General features: G+C 43.8%; 1 protein-coding gene across 1 annotated transcript in view; it reads right to left on the bottom strand.

Annotated features, from left to right (window-relative positions):
- The window catches only part of LOC8035038 (GATOR complex protein Iml1), a 106,721-nt gene that overhangs the window by 8,168 nt on the left and 71,722 nt on the right, over window positions 1-26,831 (bottom strand). The window contains exons 25-33 of the mRNA XM_040214760.3: window positions 25,397-25,606; window positions 22,443-22,685; window positions 20,939-21,006; window positions 14,296-14,370; window positions 11,755-11,887; window positions 11,101-11,203; window positions 8,467-8,595; window positions 7,577-7,737; window positions 1,079-1,247 (exon numbers count right to left, since the gene is read on the bottom strand). Coding sequence (XP_040070694.1) covers window positions 1,079-1,247; window positions 7,577-7,737; window positions 8,467-8,595; window positions 11,101-11,203; window positions 11,755-11,887; window positions 14,296-14,370; window positions 20,939-21,006; window positions 22,443-22,685; window positions 25,397-25,606 — 1,291 coding nt within the window. The remainder of the gene's footprint in view (window positions 1-1,078; window positions 1,248-7,576; window positions 7,738-8,466; window positions 8,596-11,100; window positions 11,204-11,754; window positions 11,888-14,295; window positions 14,371-20,938; window positions 21,007-22,442; window positions 22,686-25,396; window positions 25,607-26,831) is intronic.

Below are 26,831 nucleotides of genomic sequence, written 5' to 3'. Positions count from 1 at the left end.
ATGGGCGGCAGGGACGGCAGGGGAATTTCGGGAACACAAAGGAACCCTGGGGATATTCCGTGGGAAGCCCCTGAGTTCCCAGAAGCCCAGTTTGAGAACCCACGGTCAAGGGACTGGGTTCTTAAACCAGACTCCCGGAAACTCCTGGAAGCTCCCGGATTTCGGGAACGCAAAAGAACCCTGGGGATATTCTATGGGAACTCTCGAGTTCCCAGAAGCCCAGTTTGAGAACCGACGGTCAAGGGCATGGGTTCTTAATCCGGACTTCCTGAAGCTCGTATCTTCCCCAGAGAGGCCTAGAGATTTCCCAAGTTCCCGAATTTCCTCGGTTCTCCCCAGTCTTGCATACGTCACTCGAAGAAAGTAATTGATTACTATTACAATTCCTCTTTGTCAAAAAATATTTCATTAGATTACTCAATTCCTTGAGAGAAAAAGTAATTGGCCGTCACTTTAAAAAGCGACTGATTCACTTTGCTGATTACTTTGGATGTTCAAAGCGACAGACTTTTCTTGCTGAATTGAAAACCGGTCTTTTGTGCTGTCCATTATTAGACTAGAATCAACGAACTCTGGACTACTTATCTTCAAAACCATCCTCCCGTCGGAACCTTTTTTTGTGAATTTTTGGGTAGTAGACTTGTACAAACAAGAGGCGCCATTGGGAAGGGGAAGGAAAAATAGTAACAGTTACGAGTAATTTTAGTACTTCCAAAATAATGAGATTACCCTCGCAATTATTTCCCAATAAATGTATTCAAAATATTCACAAAATTACCCTAAAAGGTAAATCATTACAGGTAATTTGATTACTTGTAATGAGTACCGTAGGAGTCTGGTTGTCCCTAGGTGAGGTGTTGTTCTAGTTCAGGCAATATTTTAGTAGATCCGAGCCGTCCACCATTGCATGACTATGTAGCAGACAGTTCCTAGCACGTGCATTATTGCTTACGAGGTCTGTAAGCTTCCGTACCGCTATATCGCACCGACGCCGAGGCTGGGAGGGGTTTTTCGGCTACCGATCGAAAAGGATGCGCGATCCTCGAGCTTCGGCCCGGGGAAAAGCCCTTCCGCTCACCCTTGAGGAGCTGCGGGGCGGGCTCCGGCAGTGTGTGGACGTGCAGGGGCACGAAGATGGCTCCCCTCAGAGGGTCCGACTTGAGCGTCCCCGGCAGCACAAAGGGGTCGCTGGGAATGGGAACCAGCTGAAGGCCCTGGCTGTTGGCCTTGCGTGCCCAGCCCAGCACCTGCAAGCGCGAAGATTGCAGCGAGATGATGGACATGCATCAAGCTCGTTCGTAGCGTGCATGAAGGCTCGTTCGCACGTCTGCGCTTAAGTGCGGTCAACCGAGTTGCAAGCGCCAATGATTGCTCACGAGCGAGCACGCCGAAGCCATCTGTTGGGCACCCATTGAACTTTTCTAATTTGTGTTTATCTTGTGCGCCATTCCTTCCCCATGCTCTTCAAATAATTCTGACAATGTTATCAGTGACCTTTCTTATAGATACTCTAAAACCCTTTATTTTCGCAGCCCCTATTACTCGCTAATTTGTCACAAAGGACATAATCGCAGCCACTAAATTTCGCGAATCCCAGACGCCTGCATTGAAACTCTTAAGGGGGGACACTGGCTAGAGGTTAAAGTTTTGAACTACTCAAGTGATCAAAATGAAATTTTCAGGGGAGATTTAGCTTCAGATGTAGGTGTACTGTGCAAACTTTCAGCTCCCTAGGACAAATTTACATACCTGAATGAGATGATGTGTCACTTTTCATTAAAAAATCTATGATATTCAAATGAAGCTAATAAGCATCACTTTGACTGCTTGAATATAAAGTGGGGGATATGGGACCTCGGGCTATCTAGTTTTAATAACTTAAATGTAAATATTTCAGGAAGAGTTATTACCTCAAAATAGGAGATGCATATCTGTCCTATGTCAATTTTTGAAAACTTATTGTTTTATCACTGAGGACTTCAACTTAATACAAAATAAAGTAGATAGCCCGATTCCCCAGTAAATTTCAGTTCAGAAAGATGTTGATTGTGGTATCAGAATACTTTCACCTTCGAACGAAAGATTCCTTCGTATGAATTTTGCAGCAAAAAGTGGAACTGAGAAAGATGCATTCAAACATTGAACTCCTTTTCTTTGCTACTGCCTCACAATGTGTTGAAAATATTTTATATCAACGTAACTATTTGGCATATGGTTATCAAATTCGGTGTAAGGGTGTATAATAAGTTTATAAAACTGAAAACTTTAAAATTGAAAAATGAATTTTTTCAAAAAAATTTAAAATTTAGGCCCATCTTTAAGGGCACGCAAAATTTTCGCGTGCCCTTAAATCTTGCGAATTATTCAATTTGCGAAATTCCCGAAAAATAAGAAGTCGCAAACATTAAGGGTTTTACAGTAGTGCACAAATTTGATCTCACAAATACTGCAAAACCTTCGGTTCAGTAAATACACAGATAGGAAAAGTCCCAGTGCTATTTATCAGGTTACGGGCAGTTACAATGCAGTCATCGCAAGCAAATGCAGACATGTAAACTAGTCTAAGCATGTTATAACTAGGCTGTATACTTTCCGGTTTTAACCAAAAAACACCGATCAACATCTGCCGGTCTCAAAAATACAAAATGGGTTAAAACCGAAAAACACAGTTTTTTTCATATTTTCGAGCAAGCGCTGGTTTTTTTCACCGAAAAAGTCCTGCATACTTCTTGGTTTTAACCGAAAAACACCAATAAACACTCGCCGGTGACGGAAACAAAAATCATTCAAAACAAAAAAACACCGGTTCCTAAACAATTTTTTCCTAGCAATGTGTGTTTTTTGTTGTTGTTGTTGTTTTTTTTCACAGAAAAGGTCCTGTGCAAACTTTCGTCAGACACATTATTTTACCCGGAATCATGCATTTTGCCTGTCTTTCTTTCGTGACCTACGTGATCTTGGACTCTTGGAGGGCAGTAGCTTTGCTCCGCTATTCTCCAAGGTCAGCGGTCCTCCTGGGCCGCCGAGCTAGAAGATCGCTATCAGTGACCTGAGAGGCCAGTCACAGCTGGCCAGTACTGTCACAAGCCTCGTGGGACGTTTTCGAACTTCCCGTGTCTAGTGCAAATGTTGAGCGGGCATTCTTGAAATTGTGCGTCACCAACAGGAAGGAGCAGGCGTCAGTGACAGACACGAGCCTAGGAACGTATGCATGCATATACTACAATAATCAAGTGGTTGTGTAAAAGATGTAAATAAAATTTGGACTGTTTTTCGTCTTCAGTGGTGGTTTACACTCACAATTTTTCCTCCCGATAATCATTGTTTTAGCGTCTGCACGAGAGAATTCACCGAAAAGCACCAGTATTGGTGAAATAAATAAACACCGATAAACATCCGCCGATTTTTGGTACAAATAAACACCGGAAAGTATACACCCTAGTTATAACAGACCTTGATTTTGACAAAGATTTTGGTCTGTTGTAAAAGGAGTATGTTGTATGCAGATATGAGGTTGAGTCAATGGTATCTAAAAAAAAAAAAAAACAAACTTCACAAATCGGTATGTTATATCCAAATGTCTGTTGTAACCAGGTCTGTTGTAACGCGCTTAGACTGTGGAGAAGGTTTCTCACACTTAGGTCACATACAGGTTAGAATCGAGCCCTAAATATTGTAGCCCTATACTATTCGCGTTACACACGTACAGCTTGCATCCTTTTAATATTGACGCTGGCGAGACGAGCCAAGCCCCTTCAGCTGGCTTAGGGCTTCACTCGCTCGCTTGCTCGCCGACATTTCAGCGAGCATTTGTCATTCTGCATCACACCTACCAAACTGAGTGGAAGCTGGAGCCGAGGAAATGAGGCAAGCACAATTGCATAGTTTCCAGCTTTTAAAGTGGAATTGCATTCTTAGGGAAGCTAAATCAGATTTCACAAGCATCCATGGCAGGCGTGGCGTGGCACAGTGAAAGGTGCTACAGGCTCTGTTAAAATAAGATTGTGCACATGAGTCTGGACATACTTTTCATTTTTGTTAATTTTTTGTCATATGTTACTCCTCAACATGTGTAGAATCGTAATCAGAAAAGATTTTGCAAAAAACGTGATACTATTGCAAAAGAAAAAAAGTTTGAGTGTGCCAGAATGGCATATTTTATTTTTGAAGTTTTCATTTATGTCAGGTTTGGTGACACCTACTACGCAAACTACAAATATCAGAAATCTCAAATATTTTTATCATACAATAAGTCATGGGCTCTACTGAGTGAAATATGTGCAGCACTGTGGAAATCATATATTTCACGTCAAAAATGTGCAAACATGGCTCCTTTCAATTTTTATTAGTCCTGTGCGAATACATGATTTTGAGTTTGAAGTGAATAGTGGTTTTGGCCGAATTTTTTCAATTCGAATATCGAATAGTTTTTCCACGCCTTTTACTACCGTTGCATCATGCTTAGACGAAAACCCAGCTAAAATAGTGAAGGTTGTTTAACCTGTTCATTTATAAGCTAAGTTTCATTTAGCTATATTTATGAATTGTGACCTCAGAAGGTCTGATGCCTTGGGATGGCAAGTAAACAATGGATTTGACATAAAATGAATCCTATGGAGATGGCCAACTATACCCAATTGAGTGAATTTAAAAATCTTGCTTTACAAAATATTCTTTCTTCAATCTCGAGGTAAAAAAGAAAGTATCGCGCATGATGAACACAGGTTGTAAGGGCATCTCTGCCTAACATTTACTCTTGCATAACAGTCAGTTTAATTTTTAAACTTTCACTTCAATGGAGATATACACATTCAAAAAGTTTCCATTTATTTTCAAATATAGCCGGCACACATGCACCATCCCACGTTAAGTGTATGCTTTTTTCCCAAGCATGCAATTGCAATATTCATACTTTTCCAAGTGTTTATCGCAGCGGGTTACCCCGTTGAGTGCGCTTCTTACCGAGCACCAGTGTAATGCAGAGAAGCAACACCCACAGAGCTCACTTCCGCGGGTATAGTCTAAGCTCATTACAACAGACCTGGTTACGACAGACATTTGGATATAACATACTGATTTGTGAAGTTCGGTTGGTTTTCCTCTACATACCATTGACTCAACTTCATATCTGCATACAACATACTCCTTTTACAACAGACCCAAAACTTGGTCAAAATCAAGGTCTGTTATAACAAGCTTACTGTTTTCTTTGCAGTGCATCTTTAAAACTAATGCAATTGATATCTTTACTCAATATTATTTCATTTTACTTTTTCAATTTCATATTTTCCCCTTTACTCGAATAAATAATCACAAATATTTTTTAAATCTTAACAGACGTCTTAGTAAATGTTTGCCAGTGAAGTCGCAGGTTTACCTTGGTCAGCTGGACCTACAACCGTCATGAATAGCAGTTTAACAAGCTTGGGGGCTCAAACATTCCCACTTCATTGCAAATATAAAATATTTGCATATAATTTGCACCACCGTTCTTACTTTTCTACTACTTTCTGTAAAAAAATTGTAGTAGGAGCGCTTATAAGTGGAAAAACGTTGGCTAAAGCTCAAAGAACTTGGCTAAACACGCTTATTGGTTAAATAAATACAAAGGAGAAGCAATGTGGGCATTGTTTTAATTAGTAAAATACTTGGAACTTCAGCCCAATACCCCAATACAGCACAAAAAATATATCTACCGTAAAATACCGTGCATCTGCCCCATACCACACTAAACACCCATTCCAAAGTTTGTAAAATATGTAAAAATATGTCCGGTACATTTATATGCAAAATTGATGACCAGAAAAGCACCCATCCCCCCCCCCCCCCCCCCCCCCCATCTTTTGCAATAATCTCCAAATTTGAAGTGGGCGCTTGCCCGGTATTTCACGGCAGTCATAAAATACACGGAACCAGAAGATAATCTCGTCTGTAACATTGGGCGGAAATGCCGGCATGGAAGGTACATTTTGCAGCACTGTAACTTTGTACCATACAAAATGATGCAACACGTTTTTATGAATAAGCACAAGAGTATAGTAAAGAACTATCACTATAAATTTTTAAAAGTCGAAGATATTTTTTTTAGTTGTTTCTTGAAGTGTTTTAACTTTGTAATTTAGAACAAGTTTGGAGTGACATAAAAATTTGAATCTTTAAGATAAAGCAATGTTTTATATATCACTCGAAAGAATGTTTTAATAAAAATATATGACATTTTTGTAATGTTGTAGGTATTGAATTTTTGTAGATAACGGCTCAGAAATCTAATGAGAAAACGTCAAAGAAGCCATGTTTGCACATTTTTGACACAAAATATATGACCTAAATACTGCTGTACAGTGTGCTCAACCCTTAAACATAACGCGGGAGCGGTGGCCGAAACTGATACCAGAGCTGTCTAGCGATTAAATCAATGATGCGGCAGAGAATAAGGCGGCTCTTCTTGCGATTGTCGCCACTCCCCGATACAATTATCGCATAACCTCCTCGTTTCTTTTTTTTATCACCCACGCTTTAAATTTTTACTTGTCCGTTTTCTTGTTTTTACCACTCTGTTTAGTCACACCTACGCATTTACCATGCGGGGCTTCCATATCTCGGTGATCTTGCAGTTTTTCTGATGAGCCACATGCAGTCTCTCCGGCCACCGCTCCCGTGTTATATTTAAAAGTTGAGTACACTGTACATATATCACTCAATAGTTCTCATGATCTATTATAAGCTCAAAATATTTTAGATTTTTATATTTGTAGTTTGCATTGTATGTGTCACCAAAGCATGATATAAACGAAATCTTCAAAATTCAAATATGCCGTTCTGGCGCATTCAACATTTTTTTTTTCTCTTTAAATATTATGTCTTTTGCAAAATCTTTTTTTTTTAATTACATTCCCTACACATGTTAAGGAGTAACATAGAAAAAAATTAACAAAAACAAAAGTTGTCCGAACTTGCGTGCACAATCTCATCCGAACAGAGCCTAGAGTTAGCCAGCTGCTAAAAGCTTTTGGCAAACAAAAACAAAGAGAGAAAACAGAAGTGGCAGGTGAGGAGGGCAAACCAATGCCTCAACAACTCTTTTTAAAAATAGTAAGCCACCTTCCAAAAGCTTTATAAAAATAAAAAAATAAACATAGCAAAGGAGGACAATGTAGGCTTTAAAAAGAGGCTGAGAAAAGATGCTTTGAAAAAAGACACAGCTGCACCTGCCAGGTTAGCCAAGATTGGACATCAGCTCCCGGTGCGTTCCTTATAAAATGCAATACTGCATATGAGAGTCGAAATAATAAATTAAAATACTGCCGCAATTAATTTTTTTAGTGGTTTATTGCCGACTTAACAATGCAGTACAGGCACCTGGTTTTGAGCGGGCTTCTGCCTTGCAAATGCTGCCACACAAAGGGCACCTCTTAGAGATATAAACTCGCACTTGAAATGTTCGCTATATTGTCCATTCGTGACAGTGGTCCAGCAGGACCACTGTCACGAGTGTTTGGCCGACATTGCTCGAGGAAACGGTGAAGAAGGCTAAGCAAAGGCACTCAGGGTAGGACCCTTAGCCTCATCCACTCACCAGGTCTGCAATGATGTAGCCCGTAGCCACCATCCACTCGACGATCAGTTCAAAGGCCTCGCCAGGCTGAAAGATGTTGTGATACTGGGCCTGACCCCACTCAGGTCTGTCGCTGCGTCCTCCAGCGTCAATGTCGATGTTCACGTTGCGAAACAGCAAGCCTGCAAGGTCATGAGAAAAACCCGGGGAGATGTCGTAAACAAAAATGGGCCACGTGCAATGCGGTTGTACAGAAACAATCTTGTTTACCTAAATCCGCGAAAAATTCTCCCCTAGTATTAACCCGATAAAAATGAAATAAATGTTCAAACAACCGGGCAAAAAATGACTGTCGCACGAAAGGCATGATTTGCACAACGATCCACATAAAGCCTCGTTCATTAATCTGACTGCACGCATGCTTTCCGGTCTCTTACTTCTCTGCAGATCACCGGTACATGAAATCACTTCCCCGCAAACTTCTCTTTCCAGAAGTATATGCAAAACAATTGGATAGAAATTGTTACTGTGGAAGAATATTTGGCATCGCTGCTTCCTATCAAGTTCACATTTCCCCAATGCCTCTCTTTCCTTATTCTTAACCTCTATTCTCCCCAATATATGTAAAGCAAGGGTCTTGTGCTGTCAAGTCCATTTTGCTGTTTTACCACTTTCACGCTTGCTTGCAGTACCTTCGAAACATGCGGAAGTCAGATGAAGCCCCCGGAGCAAAGCAGTGATGCTCACCCTACCATATGACCCTAATGCAATTTTGCCCTAACAAGCACCCATCCCTCAGTTTCTCAAGATTATCAGCAAATCTTGAATCGGCATCTGCTCGGTATTTTGCGCCATGTCTGAAGGTTGCAGAAACGCTAGTTGCATTGGAAACCAATTGATCTGAATCGTACGCTTCCTCAGGTCCGGCTCCACGTCCATGTCACCGAAGCTGTCCTCGGTCTGTGGAGCCTGTGGAAGGAGTTCAACTTCTATCCATTCGTGCTGATAGGCATCCAAGTCGACGTCGTCCGGCTCGACGCCTAATGGGGAATAAACGGCACTAGCATAAAAAGCAGGGAATATACCGTAAATGTGTTTTTTTAGAAGGTAGAGTAAAACAAGTAACTCTAATATAGCTCGTTCATTTGCGGCATCACGAAAGACATCACAAGCCATCCCGGTACGGGCAGCATTGCTTCTTGTGACCCTGTGGACCTGGGTAATCCCTACTAAGTACAAAAAACATTAAAGGGACACTGACACCCCCCAAAAATTTTTTTTCATTTTTTGCCAGGGGCTTCATTATGGTGTCGGAGGACTACCCAATTAATATTTTGCCACAGAGAAGCGTATTTTTTTAATAAAACCGAAAGATGCAACTGCTCGAAACCGAAACCGAAACCCGACGGAGGTCGGAGAAGTGGAGAGAAGAGAGTGAGTGGCGGAAGTCACGTGGCTACACCCGACCGTGCGTTTTTCTTTTTTTGTTTGTTTTTTCTCCTCTCCGTAGCAGACGACACGACATGTGGCGTGCGATGCGGCGTGCGAGAACTGCTCGCTGGGCGATTCTTTTGCAGTTATGTTTGTTACGCTCGTTGTTCTGTACTCCAAGATGAGTTGTTTTGTACATTGAGGAGTCGGAGATGAGTAGCGAGTGCCCGTGGTGAATTTCCATGATCGGCTCCGAAAAGAATACACCCAAGATGTTGCGTGAAGAGCTGGCTCACATGTCCTGCGTCCAAAAAAAAGTGGCATTGTGCGACAGAGTTTCCGAAAGATCAACGGGATCGGGACCATTGGCTGGCTGCAATTCCTGTAGAACATATACGGGCACCTCGGAAAGCGGACGCTACCTGATTTATATGCTCCTTGCATTTTGTGGAAAGTGATTACATTGAGTTCTCAGGTGTCAAAAAGGAAATCACATACCATTTAATTCAGCGAAGTATCGTCCGCAACATTTGTTGGTTATTTTTGTTTGTTTCTTCAGTGATGATTGTAAAAAAAGAAAAAAGATACGTAAACATCGGGAAATGTTTGAAAAAAAAAAGAAAAAATAAAGTTTCACGGGGGATCGAACCCGGTCCTACCGCGTGTGAACCGGACGTCTTTCCCACTGAGCTACTAAGGCACCTCTTTTCTGGTGGATCTCTTTCCTTTGTAATAATTAAGCCGGTAAACTGTAAGTTGGAAAGTTTGCTGTCGATTTTTCTCTAGCAAATGCACTCCCGAGTCGACGTCGGGAAGCACCACGCTTTGGGGACATTCGCACCTAGTAAAGAAATCGTACGCGTGCATATTCAACTCGAAGTAGACACGTCGTGCTTGACGTTTGCGCGAGCGATGTCTTCAGCCACGAGAAGGGAGCGACGGCTCGGCGACGTCTTCGTGTAAATCGGCTTGGTGGCCGGGCGTGTCGTACGGGATGAATACCAATTCTTTTGATCAGTCCCAAATTTCTCTTTTAAAGGTAGACAGAATTCGCCGGTACCGTGAACGACAGTTCTGAAATAGAGGCCCCACGCCCGTCGTCCGCTGCCATCGCCGTCCCCGCGAGTCCCACGATACGCGAAACGACGAACGCACAGAATGCTTCCGGTTGTCTGTGGAACTTTTTTTTTCAATCAACGTATTTACAGCTTTTTAGAAGCCACAAAAAATAGGTTTCATATTTTTTTCTATTTTTAATATTTAGTGTGTGCCTTCAGTGACCCACGACTTTGATTAAATTTGGTGGTCGCATCGATACCTTAGAAAACGGCCCGTGACCTCGAAAAAGAGAGTGAGCGAGGCTCGAACCGGCCAGTTCTTGATCGGCGGTTTTCGGGCGGAAAGAAACCGAATTTCGAGCCGCAAATTCTGTTCTGGGTAGTTGAGCTCTCATATGTCACGTACAACTAAAAACCTCGGCGAGCATAAATACCCTGTCAGTGTCCCTTTAAGGCTGGTTTCTGCATCTGCGAAGTTTTTATTAACAACCAAAATGGCAGGAACAACTGGCACACCGGAACAACCATGACTCACGATTGCTTCACAAAGCCACTTCTTGCATCGCCTGCCACGTTGTGTACAGTGAAAGCCTGTCCAGGTGACTTTGTCGTTGCTGTCGTTGCGGTCGCTGCGAACGCGACTGACACAAATGTGTGGACCGGCCTTACCAAAGAATAAATGGTGGGCATCGAGTGTAGAGCAAAATAATAATTTTGCTATTTCTTTTATTAGACGATGCAAGTTTCTTAATAGGCATAGAAAAACTAAACTTATATCCTTGGGAAAAATTAGAGACCGAAAAGAGCCGAAGACTTCAACAAAAACAGATGCCAAAAACTACCCGCTCATTCCGAAACGACTAGAGTCGAAAACATGGAATATTTTTTGTATAGCAAAATAATGAGAATCATAAAAGTTTCATACGTTACTCTGCCTGCTTTTTTGATTTTGTTCCAGGATGAAACTAAAAAATGTAATGCAGAGAAAAGGTGACACCCTTGGTAGACTGATTCCATCCTGAGCAAATAAACAAAAAAGAACAAGCACACTTATACCTTTCAATGTCTTATCCATCAGGTAGTAGATGTAGAACCCATTTATAAAAGGGTGAGCAGTCTCTCCTGATGCATGGCATATGTACGATTCTTCGAGCAGCCTCTAAAAAGCAGGAAAATATAAACATTTTGAAAGTAACTGTGAATTGTGCGTACAATTAGATGGTGGAAGGTTAGTCAACCCCAATTGGCACCTGGCGTCTCTGCTGTGGATGAGAAATTTAGCCAGAAATCCAGGAGGGGCATACCTAGACGACCATTGTACCGCACGCTGGTACGTGCAATGCTCATCCAGATCCAAATGGGTAGGCAGGGGAATTGAACCCAGGACCCCTGGGTTCTGCAGCGCGAGCTTTCACTCCACCTGCTCCAAGCTGCTGTGCTTTAACACACTCTTCCAGCGATCCCTCCCCCCTCCCTCCTCCTACCCCCCCCTCCCCTCCCCTCCCCTCCCCATCGCCCCCTCCCCCCCCCCCCCCCCCCCACCGCAACATTTCAGACACAAACACTTTACAAGCTCAGCCTCTTGACTAAGCCTCTTCCTTCAGACTTATGCCAGCCCCAAACCTTCTGAGTCAGCATGTGCACAGTAATCTCTCTGCCATAAAAAGCTGAGTTAGTATGTCCCTTGCTGATTATTATCCGCCATTCTACCTGAAACAGATGTGTTGCCTCGATGTCGGTATGCGCTCCATCCACATGATCCTTGGCCCAGGCAGTCGCTTCAGCGCTGATGAAGGAGTGCTGCGGTACACCGCCTTGCTTTGGAAGGAAGCAGATGCCCTCACTAAGTGAACCAGGGGCAGGAACAAAACCACAGAACTGTTACTGATAGTACTACTGATGTCCCATCCATAAACTTGGTAAAATATTAAAGTGCCAAATTATGCCGAGGCTTGAAAAAAAAAAAATCATAGAGCCCTTCCACTTTTCGTGAAAATGGGGGACCAGCGAAGCTGTTATTTTTATGACGTCTAGGACAATGTTAAGAGGACAACGTCTAGGACGACCTCAAGGACGACTTGTAGGACGACCTCGAGGACGACTTCTAGGATGACCTCGAGGACGATGCCTAGAGATGATAACAAGGGATCAGGATCTCACTATCTAAAAATGCCATTAAGGATGACTCACGCTGGTAGCCCCTTTTTTTTTATTTTTATTTATTCATGCTTGCCATGACCAATGGTGAGTTTTCTGTCAACATCCGTGGACACATTTTTCCCCAGATACTAGCGCATAACAACTTCGCTGTAAAAAGACTGAGACATATTAAGTGTGTTCAAGCAAGAAATACAAACTATACCTTGATGAGAACATTTTGCATGTGTACATTTTGGGAGAAGTAGGAATACCATATAGATTGGAGTGTGGGACTGAGCAAGTTGGTATAGTTTAACATGATAGGAATAACAGCTTTAAAAAAAATGAGGACCATGAGAGTAGATCATACCGTAAAACATACATACACAAAGCATGAGTACTTAATAAACAGAATACATACATATTCATAGACATAAAGAGCAGCCTCAGCTTATCATCGTTTAAGGGGGACACTACCCAGAAAAAAAAAAAATTTCTGCAAGAAAAGTTGATTTTTAAAAATGCCCTATTTACATCTGCCAACACCTAGAGCATATTCCCAGGAAGTTTCATTTGTTTTTATGCACTGTAAACTGTTTACAGTGCATAGTTATTTTTTTATAATATTATGTTCAGACCACCAATGCTAAAGGAAAGGTAGAGGTTAGAGCACTTTAAATATGTTTTTCTCCAATCCACTTTTGGCATAAATCCCACCTCAATGAAACTATTGTTTTAGCACGAAACTATCGAGACTTAATATTTGCGGCTTATATGCCAAACGTTTATGGATCCGGTTACTATAAACTTAGATTTTGCAATTTCATGTTCCTTTATTATGAAAAATTGTAATTTGCAAAACTTGGTAAATGTAAAAAAAAAAAAATCATACATTTTTTTTTTTAGAAATGCATTTTTTTTATAGTAATTGGCAAGAGCTATTTCAGTATGCATTACACCAGAGAAATATGTGGTTATCAACACCATTTCTTAATGAAAGATTCACTGAGCAGATTCCATGCAAAGCTATGCTTTAGTTTGTTCTGGGGGTATACAGTTGATTCACAGGGCCGAAACTTTGCATGCCCTCCTTCTATATGGCTAAAAATACAACCTGCAAATATCACGCCAATTGAGTGAGCGGTTCAAAAGTTGACATTCCCAGGTAGTGTCCCCCCTTAATTAAACAATGCACTGCAACCTCTCCAGAAATGAAACAGAACAATATAAAGGTATTATTCCTCTACTCAATTTATACTTAAACAGTACAGGGCCATTTGGCATAAGAGTGCTTGTGGCATATGCTGCAGTTACATGTTGAAGTAGATCATAAAAGGCAGCCATACAAAAGCTCAAGACAACTGACATTTTTGGTGAAATTGATACAGAACACTTAATCTAGCCTTTCCTGTCAACTCGGAATGCCACACACTTTTGCATGGTAGTCTACATTTAGCGAGGTCCAGCAAAATGTACATTATAAACTAAAACACCAACAAAGATTAAACTTTTGCATGGTGTGTACTATCGTGCCCACTTATGATGAAGTCAGTTATAACGAAATAGCAGATATTGCAAAGCAATCACAATTTCCTTTCCCATTTGCCCTTTTTCAGTGTATTTGCATCTGTTTTTAGCCAAGAAAATGGTGCAGCTTCCACGAATATAGCGAAGAGAAATTTTGTGACATAATTGAAGAAAATAAACGAATTCAGAAAGGCTACCAAGTTGTAGAGCGCGGCACTTTGCTGCCGTGTCCGAGCAGCCACCCAGAATGGGTAGCAGACAATGCCACGAAGGCCGGCAGCGGCAGCCTCTACATCATCATCAGCTCCCTGCTCTTTACCTGGGAAGCGGAGTTTCCGCATCGCAAACAGAAAAACTGTTGTGGCATGCCGACAAGGCTGTTCAGAGCACTAGTGACAACATACCAAAGTAGAGAGCCAAGATTTAAGAGAGGGAGCAACTCCAACCATGGAGAGCACTTGCAATTTAACGGCAGACGCCAACTGGGCACACTGGCACAAGTGGGCATGTGCTGGGCGGATTGTCATTATTTTATTTTTTTAAACCGAAGAAAGCAAGAGACTAAAATATGTAGAAAGAAAGCACCTTGCATGCTTCATAGCCTCCACAATTTCAGCTGATAGAGTGGACATCGTCAGGCACTTGATGTCACTTTGGATCCTAAACAAAAAGGATAAGGTTTTCAGAAAGGAGCAAACTCACAAGAAATCAAAAGATCATGGTATCAAGTGCACAATCACACCTTTCTGTACAAAAACAAAAATATATTTTACAACATTTTCTGATGTAATGATCAAAGGTTACTTATCATGCCCGGTGCAATGTGTCGAGAAAAATGGCTTCAGTGGCTTTGCTCATATTTTTCAATAAAAATATTACATGTGCAAGCAGTTTCGGATGACTAAAGTAAAATCCACCAAGGGCGCCCTCCCCTGAGAGATCGCCCATCCCGTTTTTCTGGATAAATATTCGCAACATAAAAATTCCAAAACATTGGCCACCCCCTGCTTCCCTTTGGACATTACGCGATCTGTGGTACTGGTACGTGTGATAAGCGAGTTCACAGCAAGTTTGTCCGCAATCTGCACGTGCGATAATGGTTTCTATGACACGCAAGTTTGTGGCTGGTTTCCGCGTGTTTGTCACATTGTGAAACACGTATCTGTTACACCCGCAGTCTGCAGTATCCTTTCCCATGACACGGGAGTTGGTAGCAAATTTCCGCGTGCTTGCTGCGTCGTGAAACGCGAATTTGCCGTATCCACGATTTGCGGTATCAGTTCCTATGTTACGCGGTTTGCAGCAGGTGCCCATGTGTTTATCGTTAATTTTTAATAGTTTTCCTGTCTCATCTCTAAAGATAGTCCACCTCATGTTTTTCACCACTTATCTCTTCATTTTATGGTATATATATTGTCACGAACGGCGAGTGACGACGCACAAAAGAATTGAGAACTGAACGTTAAATAAGGCAAACGTGCGCCTAAAGCAAACTAAAATGACTGGTGCCGCAGGCGTCGATATCAGCATTGCAGCAGGATTGTGTGCCGGCACCAGGTTGACTGCTTTTAGCAACCTATGGCTCCACACACCACGCAGTCAACTTTCCGGGTAACGGAACAAATGAAATCTCAGGAGATGAAACCAGACTGGAACATTCCAGCAGGGTTATAGCAAAGAATAAAAGAAAACAGGTCGCCGGCGGGGTGCAAACCCCGTTCCTCCGCATGGAAGCCACATGCGCTGCCAACTTAGCCATGCGAGCAGCAATAGTACATATGACGTAATTATCCACAAGAACCACTTAAGTAAGTTTGGTCAGTTGGTTACGATTATACAGCAGACATTTGGTTACAACACACCAATTCATGAAGTTTGCTAGGCCTTCCTAGCTATTCACCTCGAGATCGAACTAAAGGTGGCGCTACTGTCGTGCTATCATCATGATCAATCTGTGAATAGGAAGATGGCTGCGCCATAGGCTATCTGAGGTCGCGGCCAAGAACCTGCAGAATATCACGTTTATTGCCTTGTAGAGTATCAATGTCAGAGCAATTTCAACAGAAAATGGTCCCATACTGTTCATTGCCTCACTGCAATACCTACCGTAAGAGCCCGCATATAATACAAAGTTTTTTTTTCAAATTTTGACATGTAAAATTTAGTAAAACGCGGGTCCCAACAATTTGCAGCTTCGATGAGGCGCGATCGAACGCAGCTTGACGTAGTTTCGGTTTCGAAACAATATGGCATTAAAAACAGCTATCATCATCATTAAAATCACAATGTCCAAGGCGCCACCAGCGGAACCATGCGTCCACGGTCAGGCTAGGCAATGGCGTCGGCGCAAAAACAATGTTCAGCCGCCTTAAAAAAAAAAAGTAATTTTTGTTGCGGAAGACGTCGGCAACAGTGCTGCCGGACAATTCGCCGTAAATTAATGCAGCATCCGCGCACTGAGACGGCAAAAGCAAGCTCTGTTCGCATGCAACGGAATGAGAAGAAGCTTTAGAGGCCCAAAGAATGGCGTGTTCGCCGACGTCGAGGCAAGTCTCGGCGACTTTGTATAAGAGCAACGTGAACGGCACGTCGTAGCCGTAAACATCGAGCTGCTGCAAGAGAAGGCAAGCTAACATTGGGTTGCTCGCTTTATGCGCCGCGCCGGGCTTTCACTGCGTCGGCGCACGCCCGTCGCTCGCTCTTTCAAGAAGTGCGGGATTTCAAATGCGCTCGACGGCACTGAAGGGAGGAGGTGTCGGACAAGGTGTCTGGTGGAAGTGATGACAGTGATTAAGGTTCAATTATGATGTAAATATACGGTTTTCTTAAGACTTCCTGGGTCGCATTTTACGCAGAAAATTTTTGCGGCCCCTTAAATTGTTTCATATTATACGCGAATAAAACTTTTTTCTTCCTTCACGGTCCTCAAATCATATCTCGTATTATACGCGGGTTCATATTATATGTGGGATTTATGGTATTTCACCAAGGTAAAGTCAGTAGGGTTAGTTTTCATCGATATCCAGTGGCCAGCGAGCTGAGAAAAGAGAGGCTCTCAAGTGGAGATCTGATTCACGCAATGGTTCGCTCCAAACTTATCACCGCTGAAGACTTCAAAGCAACGATGCATGACAACCAGGGTAAGTGGAAAAAATAAACTGTTTGCATAAGTGTCCTGAGTGGCCCAAAGTATAGTATGCGTAAAGCGTGCGCGTTGACACTCGCTCGCTGCTAGGCAGTGTGATTGTTCTTAGTGTGGGTTCTCCCGCTGCAGCGTTTTTGGAGAGGATGCGAATGCCACAAACTTATTACTGCATGAGAATCCGACTTTTGAAACATTGTAGAATTGTCAATCCTATGAGCCCCCTACACAATGCCACACTGAAGGAGGCACCAACTGCAGCGGTAGTCAGTTGCTCAGTACCTGCATGTGCGTCAGACGCACATGATCAATTTTCTTGAAGTTCGGTTGGAAGTATGCGGTAAATAGGGCTGATGGCAACTGGTCAATCTACCGAAGGAGCAACAGGGACTATCGAGTCAAATCGATTACTTGTTCATACTCCATGAATTTGCTTATACCCTCCACGTGACTAAGGTTTCGTGCCACTTCGCTTGAAAAACAAATTCTCAACGGCAAATCACGCAACATGAAAATGGCATGATTACATCTAAGGTTAACATCTCACTAAAGGACATGGTGCCATGTACGAAGCCCGAGCCATTCTTTTTCTGAAGTGACTGCACCGCCTACTGCAAAACCCATATTTTTCAGAATTACAAAATTAGCAAAAAGTAAAGGCACGCGAATACCTCTCTTGATTTGAGGCCAGAATTCAAGTCTTTAGAATTCGCGAGAGTTAGTGGCCATGAATAGGTTCCTATGCCTAATTTGCTAATATTTGGGATCACAAAAATTAATGGTTTTACATAGGCAGCGTATGCAGCATTTAAAATGATCAGAAGGTTGTATCATGCAATTCTCTCAAAGACGTATCCGGCCGTTGGGAGAGTGCACGAAAGTTCATCAATCGTGACACCATTCGTGAGTTTCAGATCCACAGTGTGGGGATCCTTGCTGAGAGCCGACGACTGCAGTACGCAATTCCGAGGTGTACGCTCGTCGATGTGGTCGTTGGGGCCACAACGTAGAACTCAATCTTGTGCCCGGCATGCACAAGTTGTCCGTTTTCGACAAAGCACCTGTTTCCGTCGGCAATGTACTCCATAATAGTATGCAATGGCACTGAAACTGAAACATATATAACCGCATCACAACAACCACAGTATTAACATTACATAAACATCCGGCTTGGCATTCCTTGCCTTCACGTGTTTCTGCTCTCGTGGAACGATACAATATTTTCGAAAAAAACAAGCATTCACAACGTAAATAGTGCAGTTTACCCGAAAACAAGCCTTCATCGTCACGAGGACCCATGTTTCAACGTGCGCCGAGAGCAGACAACGTGCAGTGTTTCCAACATTGGTTGCATGGTGGCGACTCTGTTCTATCTCGAGGCGAATACCACTGATTCAATTTTGCTTATTATAAATTTTGTTACAACATACATTCGGATGTAGTGGACTATATTAGGGAGTTTGTAAGTAGTTCACCATTCCATTCTGACGGACTCTTCGACAGCAGTCAATATTCCAGACAATACGCGGCTTTTGGTTCGATAGTGGTGACATCCATCTCGTGAACCGCTGTCATTGAGCTCGGCGCCTCACGAGCCTCGTATGACCGAAAGCGCGCAATCCTGGGTGCAGTTTAATAAAAAAAGTCACTACCGTTCAAAGCTCAGGAGCTTAAAAAAACCAGTACTTCTCTCATATCCATTCACATTTCGTCAGTCTCACTGGTTAGAACAGACTCCAGTCATAAACCACCTCAAGGTCTGTAGTAAGAGTATCTGCCCCCCCTCCCCCCATTCTGCGTACTCCTCTTACAACAGACCAAAATCCTCATCACTGCCAAGGTCTGTTACGAACGAGTTCATACCTATGCAATAACGCCGTTTCATTATTAGTGTATCGAATTTGATGAAGTGCGGTTTTCGGGAATATTTCGCGGGCACAAAATTTCGTTAATGAGGGTGGTATGCCATGTATTTGAAACCGTAAGGAAAAATATCTGCGTGATCTATTTTCTGCAATAACATTCGAGTCGCGAAATTTGCGAAAATTAGGTCATCACAAAAGTCAAGTCGTTTACGGCTTATCTTTAAAATATCAATATATGTAACTTTAATATGATGTCTTGCCTAACCCATAGAGTATCACTTGAGGTTGCCTAAAGGTATTTAGCCATGCCCTTGTTTGCTTAGAGACAGACTCAGTGATGTGATCGGCCTAAGCCATTTTGGAGCACCTTTCGGAGCAGCCAAAACAGTGTTTTGGAGCAACAAATGTGGCCTTTGGAGCAACCAAAGCAGTGTTTCGGAGCACCAAAAGTGGCTTTTGGAGACCAAGGCAGTGTTTCAGAGCAGCAAAAATGGCTTTTGGAGCAGATATTCATAAAAAAATCAAGATATTCGTTTTAAGTGCTGTACAAACAAAGGGCACTTTGTGTTGTGTTGTGTTCTGATGTAACGTGTTGTGACGGAACTCGCTGCTTGTGTTTCCACTGCTGAGATATCCCACAAGTGTACAGCAATGTAGGCATTGCCGAGCAATTCCGGAAAAACGCTTGCCACCGTTTCACTGGTTCCCAATGTGCCAGATTTTCGCCAAAAGTAAGCAAATGTAAAGCAATGGATGGCAAGCGTCCCGGCTGGTGCCTATGTCGTGCAATCATGTTTGCGTGCATGTGAGGGCAACTTCGGCAGGCTTGCAGTTGCCCGTGCTTCGTCGCGCGATTGGAGACAACGGCTGTTCGATCGAAGCCACAACCATGCCACTCCGCTCCGTCGCCAACTGATCCCCAAAAATGCGTGCAAAATGTAACTGTCGAGCATACGACAAAAAAACAGTCCAGCGGCGCGTGCTTGCCAGTCCGGCAAACAAGGTACAAGCTACACACACACACACTAACACACGCACAAAAAAAGAGCCTGAGCGCATCGATGCAAGACATTGCGGGCCAGGGACAAAAAGTTCTTGAAGCGCATTGTGCAACCTCGAGACAAACAAGCGCACTGTGCGGGTTCAGCGTGCAGACATTGCCTTCTTTGCTTTAGCTCACTTCTCTTCACCAACTTTCTTTCGCGGCAGATTTTTCACATATTGGGGTCCCTCTCGAGAGAAAGCCCACCGAGAGAAACCTAGGTAATTAATACTTTGACACAGCAGTCTTTGAGTTAAAGAGGAATTTTGTAGTAAAATATGATTTAAACAAGAACAGGAATATTGATGAACGTGCGTCAGTACTTAGTTTTATCTTAGAAAGTGCCATATCTGCAGCGACGTGGGGACGGAAACACCCGACGTCGCACAACCACAGTGACTGGAGGGCAGGAACCAAATAGAGTTTTCCCACGGCCGTTGCTTTCAGGAGTGAGTGCTTCAGCTCACAAAACAACTCCAGCCACGCAAAAACGTGGTTTAGTTTCACAGCATGATGGCATGGCTGGTACCCGGCACGCTGGCGTCGGAGCATCCGCATACACCCGCGTCTATCGATGAAAATGTGTCGACGTGGTCATTGGGGCCGAAACGCTCCACTCAATAGTGTGCCCGGCATTCACAAGTTGTTTGCCTTCGCCAAAGCACCTGTTTCCGTCGGCAATGGACTCCATAATAGTATGCAATGGCACTGAAACTGAAACATATATAACCGCATCACAACAACAACCACAGTACCAACATTATATAAGCATCCGGCTTGGCATTCCTGGCCTTCGCGTGTGATATGAAAATAAGAAAATAAAAAAAAAAACATGAGACGCCGAGAGCGCGAAACACGATACGGCGGGAAAACTATGAAAGACCAGGTGGACATTGAGGCAGGGTGCTTTGTGTCTGGCGGCCGCTTGCGCCACATAACACATGCATGCTCAATTACAGTACTCAGTTTAGTTTCGGTCTTGAAAGATGACAGAAATTGGTTTTTTGGCACAGGCTTGGCAAAGATTACCCATATTTTGGCAAAATGTAGCAGGGTGTAGCAGGGTTAGCTTCTTGGCACAGTTTGGCGCAGTGGGTGCAGCAATCACATCACTGCAGACGTGCAAGCAACAAAACCTAACCCAGACAGGAATCTGCACAAGCCAAAAGCGAAACTCACTTCTCCTCTGCAGTCTCCGCACCCGTCGACTCTTGCATGGCTTCCAACGAGGAGTTAGATCCACCACTCTGAAATCCGGTAAGGATACCTTGTTTTGGCTGTTCCTACAGGTCATTCATTATCTGGGTAGTTGTTGGTAAGCAACAAATTAGTTTCTAACGGCACGTGCAAACACTGGAGTAGTAACTCGAATGATATTATTAACACATTCATTTTGACCGTCAAATCAAATGCTAGCAAATACAAAAATTTTTAATATATTTAAAAATTTGTTACGGCAGACTCTTTCACAGTTTTTTTTTCAGTATGGACGCACATCAAAGCAACATCCTTGGCTGCAGCATTACCGGCGACGTTTTCGTGGCATCACGCTTTTCACGGACGGGTTTGTTCATGCGCATTTCGGAACAACTGCGGCTTTGTTTTTGAATGTGCTCTAGAAAAACTGAGTTCTGCACTAAAACATACAAACACGAATGCCACAATTATGAGCAGGTACCGCAGACACTCGTCCGCCTCGATCGTGTAGTTTCACGTCAAACAAAATCATTATTATCGTTATTATTGCACCGTGGCTCCGAGAACAAACAAGTTGAGTTGGTGAAGTCAAAACCAAACTTGGCATGTAACAACATAATTTCAAATTCAGATCCTGCCATGGAGCAACCGTCCAGAGACAATGAGGTTCCACGATGCCAACTATACCATTGCTCCTTTGTTGTAAATGCGATACAGCCTATATCTCCCATGGTTAAGGCCTGTTCACACATACACCGCAGCACTACCCCACAGCTATTAGTCAGTACTCAAAATAGCTGTGACTAGCACTGACTTTGCTGATGCACAGCTGGATTTACACCATATCAACGGTAAAGCACCAATATACCGCTGCAACAGTGCTAAACTAGGTTCAAGTCAGAGCTGCATCAGTGCTGTTCCTAGTGCTGGTTTAATACTGAGACGCATGAGTGAACTGGCCTTTAAGGTTCACACTTATAAACAAAATGTATACAAGTGGCACCATTGTACAAAACGCACTGACAAAAATTTTGGAAAATAACGACTACCGTAAAATCCCGAGAGATAGCCCACCTACATCAAGAGCAAATCGGGTGAAAATATGGAGTGGGCTAACTTTCGGTGTACAATCAAGAAAAGCTTAAAAACTTCCTATTCTTAGGTCGTGTCTCTTCCAAGCTTGTTATGGTGGCGAGGGGCAACAAAGTAAAGATGACTGTACTTCCCAGTCAGCAACACTCGCATATATCCCGCCATAGCTAACTGGCCGCAGTTACGCTGAGGCCATCATAAATCCCAACACCTTTGTTACTAGGAGTGGGCTATCTTTCGGTGCTTAAAAAAATAAATCAAGCCAAAAATAGAGGTGGGCTATCTTTCAAAGGTAGCCCACCTCTGGGATTTTACGGTAATACCTTGGAACATATGGTAAGCAAAACAAATACAGATACCCGCGAGTGCTCATAAAGAAAAGGAGCGCGCTTGCCTTGGAGTCCGCATCCACAGGCGCGGAGGCCTTTCCCGCGAGAGCAGAATCGACCCGCAGGTGTTCCAGGTGGTGGCCCCTGGGCCGGTCGTGGATGCGGTTGCTGCTCACGCGGTTGCGGAAGGCCCCCGTCGAGTAGGCCGCTGCTGAGCCCGACTGCGGGGACGCCAGCTGCGGGGAGCCCTGGTGACTCATGCTGAGACGCAGCGGACCCCTGGCAGCGCGGCCCCAGGCACCCACAGACTGAGGAGGAGGGCATGAACAAAACGAAAAAAAGAAACGTCTGGTTCATACATTTCGCCAGATGCAACGGAGGTGCGACAGCGCCTGCGTGAGACGCCTCCACGCCCACTAGATCATTCTGCTGATATGCGGTTCCTTATAATTAGGGTTCCGTGTATTCGGATAACTTCGACAAACTCTGAAAAACGCTCGCCGGTGAAGTTTTCGGCAATGCAGATTTATTCGACAAACTCAGAATTTCGAAGTCAGGATGCCAAAATGAAAAGTACAAAAAAGACGGTATTTCACGAATGAAGTTTGTTAGAGCACAGGACTAGTGGTTCTAAGTAAAAACCCATTCGGTATTTTTTTTTTTTTAATCTTGAACTATTGAGAAAAGGGACTTCCCTATTTATCTCGTCAAGGCTCGTTCAGTATACAACGGGCTACGGGAAGTACAATGTACTTCTAGACCACGACAAAAACCACTGGTCCGGTCTCCAGTTTGGACAGTTTTAATAATTTTTCTTAGAGGGACGAGGGGTTGTCTTTTAATAACGGTGAAAGATGTGAACCTGTAGGTTTCATAAGATAGGGAGGGTAGGTGTAGGTTTTATGCGTGTTTGGCTATTTCAAAGTACCAACCTATATTTAAGTAACACATGTTTTCAAAATTTGTCGTGGGACAGTTACTACCTGAAAATTGCAATGCATCAATGCCAAATGCTGCTTCAGAAATAATTTTCAACACTGGTGATTTTTTTTATAAATTTAGCGCATGTTTTCCACCCAAACATTTTCAATTTTCATTTTGAAAAAAAAATAAGATCAGAATAAACTTAAGCTTCGAATTTCGGTACCAAGTATCACAGTCCAACGAAACGAAAGATAAGTGGACTTGAAAGATCATCCGAGTCGAGTCCTACTTCGAGGGAAGCGACATCGAGGACGGTGCAAACGGGAGCAAAAAGCGTGTGAAGCGTGTGATCCACGTATGCAAGCGTATTCTTCAAGGAGGCTCGAGATGACCGTGGCTCAAGGTCTCATTTACTGGGGCCACTGAGTCGTCGTTCCTGAGGCTGCGCGAGACCAGATGCTGCAACTTCTTCATGAGACAGATTGAAGGACCTCGGTGATGAAGTCAGCTGCACGTACGATTTTGTGGTGGCCGGGACTCGACAATGAGGTAGAATGTCTGGATAGCCTTTGTCCCACTTGTGTACAAACAAGGTAGATGCCGCCAGCAAAGATTCCCGTTAACTGGCTTGTGACTTTTGAGAACTCATCACGTGTTTATCTGGATTTCAGGAATCCAGTAAATGAGGCCATGATTTTGGTTGCAGTTGATTCGCACTCGAAGTGGGTAGTGGCAATCGCTATACAGCACACCACGACAGAGTTCACAATCACGGCACTACGAGAGATTTTCGGCCGGCTTGGCATACCCAGAACAAAACATGGCTTGCACTGACGTCACATTGCATACTTTTGACCACCATGTAAGAGGAGGAGAGGGAAGCTGCTTTTGTAAAAATTTTGAGAGACGGGTTAATCTTTTATAATCTGCTGGGAGGAGAATAGCGACGTCTGTGCAAATCCGGGAGGCACAAAAGAGGATCCTGGTAAGAGGGAAGCTCTTTCTTCCCCTCTTCTCTGGTGGTCATCGGAGCGTTCTTTGAATGACATCACATGCAAGCCATGTATCGTAAGCGACAGTGGCCTTCGGTTTACACCAGAAGCATTTGCCAAGTTCCTGTCGAGCAACAGTCTGAAGCACTTGCGTACAGCGCCACATAATCCACAGTCAAGCGGCCTCGCAGAGAGAGCCGTACGCACCAAAGAGGGTCTGAAGAAACTCCAGTCGAGTAGTTTGTCTACGCGCTTTAGATGGCTGCTGTTCAACTACCGTAGGACACCACTGGATGACACAAGATCTCCATCCCAGTGGCTTCTGGGATACCAAATTCGTTCCCGCCTGGATACCTGTCTTCCGCCCCGTTTATTATCCTCTGGGTTTGCTGGAAGACTGTAAGCAAGTTCAGCTTGGGCAACTTTGTTTGCGCTCGCAATTTCGGTGAGGGGGAAAGGTGGTTCCCAGAAACGATAAAAGAAACGACTGATTCTCGCATGGTCACAGTCGAAATGTCAGCTAGAGAACTTAGGTGGCACATAAATCTACTTCGACCACAAGAAAGCATGGCAAGCACGATTCATACACCAGCGGGCAGCACGACGCCAGAACCACTCGGTCAAAAGGTTATCGGTAACTAAAGGAATCAGACGTAGCCTAAGACAAGACGTCCATTCCAGTTCTTCGGCGGCCGACCCGAACCATGAAATCAGTTAACCGCTATCCATCTTAAGAAGGGAGGCATGCTGTACCTCAGATAGCATTTGGCTCCCATCTGTTTTCACCATGAGCGCAGTGACATCAACGACAAAGAAGCGTCTCGTGACTGACGAGCGAGACAGTTGAACACTGCATCTGCCGTACACTGTTTGCTCCTGAAGGACAGCGCTTAATGAGAGAAAGGATTTTATCAGATACCCTACACGCTACTAAGACATAAGACAACATCAACGTCAACATATGCAATCACAACAACTACAATGGACGTCATTTTCAGTGGTGGGAAGAGACCATACCAGATATTGTTGTAAATTATTTAGCGGTAAGGGCTCCAAGAACCTTGGAAGTGGATTATGGCAGTACGCCTATGTGGGCAGTTCACCTTGGAGCGCTTGGTGCTGAGTGGCCTGCGTATCCTGTTCATGATCTCGAGGAACTTGAGAAAGGCCTCCCGCTGGGCAGTCTCGTCGTCGGTGGTGAAGTCGGGATAGATGTCGCACCTGCACCTCGAGTCCTTGGCCTCTATGATCTTGCGGGTGGCCGCCTGAGAGCCCGGCAGCACCAGCATCCGCAGGCGCCAATACTTGAGGGTCTGCACGGTTGCAAGGACGCATCAAGTGACCTCTATTAGTGGTATCGCCATCGGAGCTGCCAGCACTGCTGACCCGTGTAGGGTATCCTGTAAACCAGAAAATTCTTAATCTTTTAACAAAGAATGTGTTATGTGGCTGGCTCCTAGCAGTTTTCGGTTTCGCATTCCTGTAACGGAAGGCCGTCACACGGGTGTTGCCGTTGGCTGGAACTCATGGTGTCTGCACCGACCGCACACGCTCCGGAAAAGACAAGGAGATGCAAAATAGCCGCGTAAATGCTGGGTTGTGCCACCGTAGGAGATGTGAACCTCGTGCTCCACTCCTGCTGGACTGCTAGCTCTAGCAGGGCTTTCTTTCAGAGACGCCACGTGCGACAATGTTTGGGCCATCAAGACATAAAATGAGCGGCAAATTCATTTATGCATTATTGCTGTGAGGCAACATGCGTGATACCCCTGCCTTTGCCACGACAGAGCAGGAAACTGGCAAGTTCTTGTATGTGCCTCTAGCCACACTGAGGGAGAAATGAGAAGTCTCACCTCCTTACGATAAAAGGCCTTCATGAGCTTATAAAACATGCTGATTAAAGGTTTGGAGCACAGCAGATACTAGTGAAAACAGTGAGATGTTTTATACATCAAAGCATGGTAGGCATGCTTATACTGTATTTGGGCTCAAGAAGTGCTGTGTTTAGGGTTAGTAAGATCGAGATAAAACAGGAACCCTTGGAAGCACCCCAGGAAACTCCTAGTTTCTAAAAACATGGCTCCCTTGCCTTGAGTACAGCCATTTTCCTGCAATTGGTCTGATCCATCAAAGGGTACACTGATGTCCACAATTCCTAATATCACGAGTACTACGTAGTGAGACATTAATCTACAAGGTGATTCAAGGAGACTCCAGGATCTTTAAATCAACCGCAAAATTCGGTTTCTTAACCTATCACGCTACGACTCTGTGCAGCATTGCCCATGGATGGTGCATTTTTTTTGTGAAATTTGCAAAGAGCAAACTTACCCGAGGAAAAAGTAAAGAAAGAAAAAGGCTTAGCTCCTATGGAAACGCAGCGACGCCATTGGTTTTCAAACAACACGGCACCGTTTCGCACGGGAGACAAGAGATGGCGCAAGCAGTCGCAACGCCAACTGCCGCCAACGAACGAGCATACGACGCCGAGAGCCGGCGTCTTTAGCAGACAAGAAACTGTAGTTCCTTGTTGTTACC

The sequence above is a fragment of the Ixodes scapularis genome, unplaced genomic scaffold, assembly GCF_016920785.2.
Source record: "Ixodes scapularis isolate PalLabHiFi unplaced genomic scaffold, ASM1692078v2 PGA_scaffold1__304_contigs__length_218370807, whole genome shotgun sequence".
Lineage (NCBI taxonomy): Eukaryota > Metazoa > Arthropoda > Arachnida > Ixodida > Ixodidae > Ixodes > Ixodes scapularis.
This window is presented reverse-complemented; position numbering and strand designations above follow the sequence as displayed.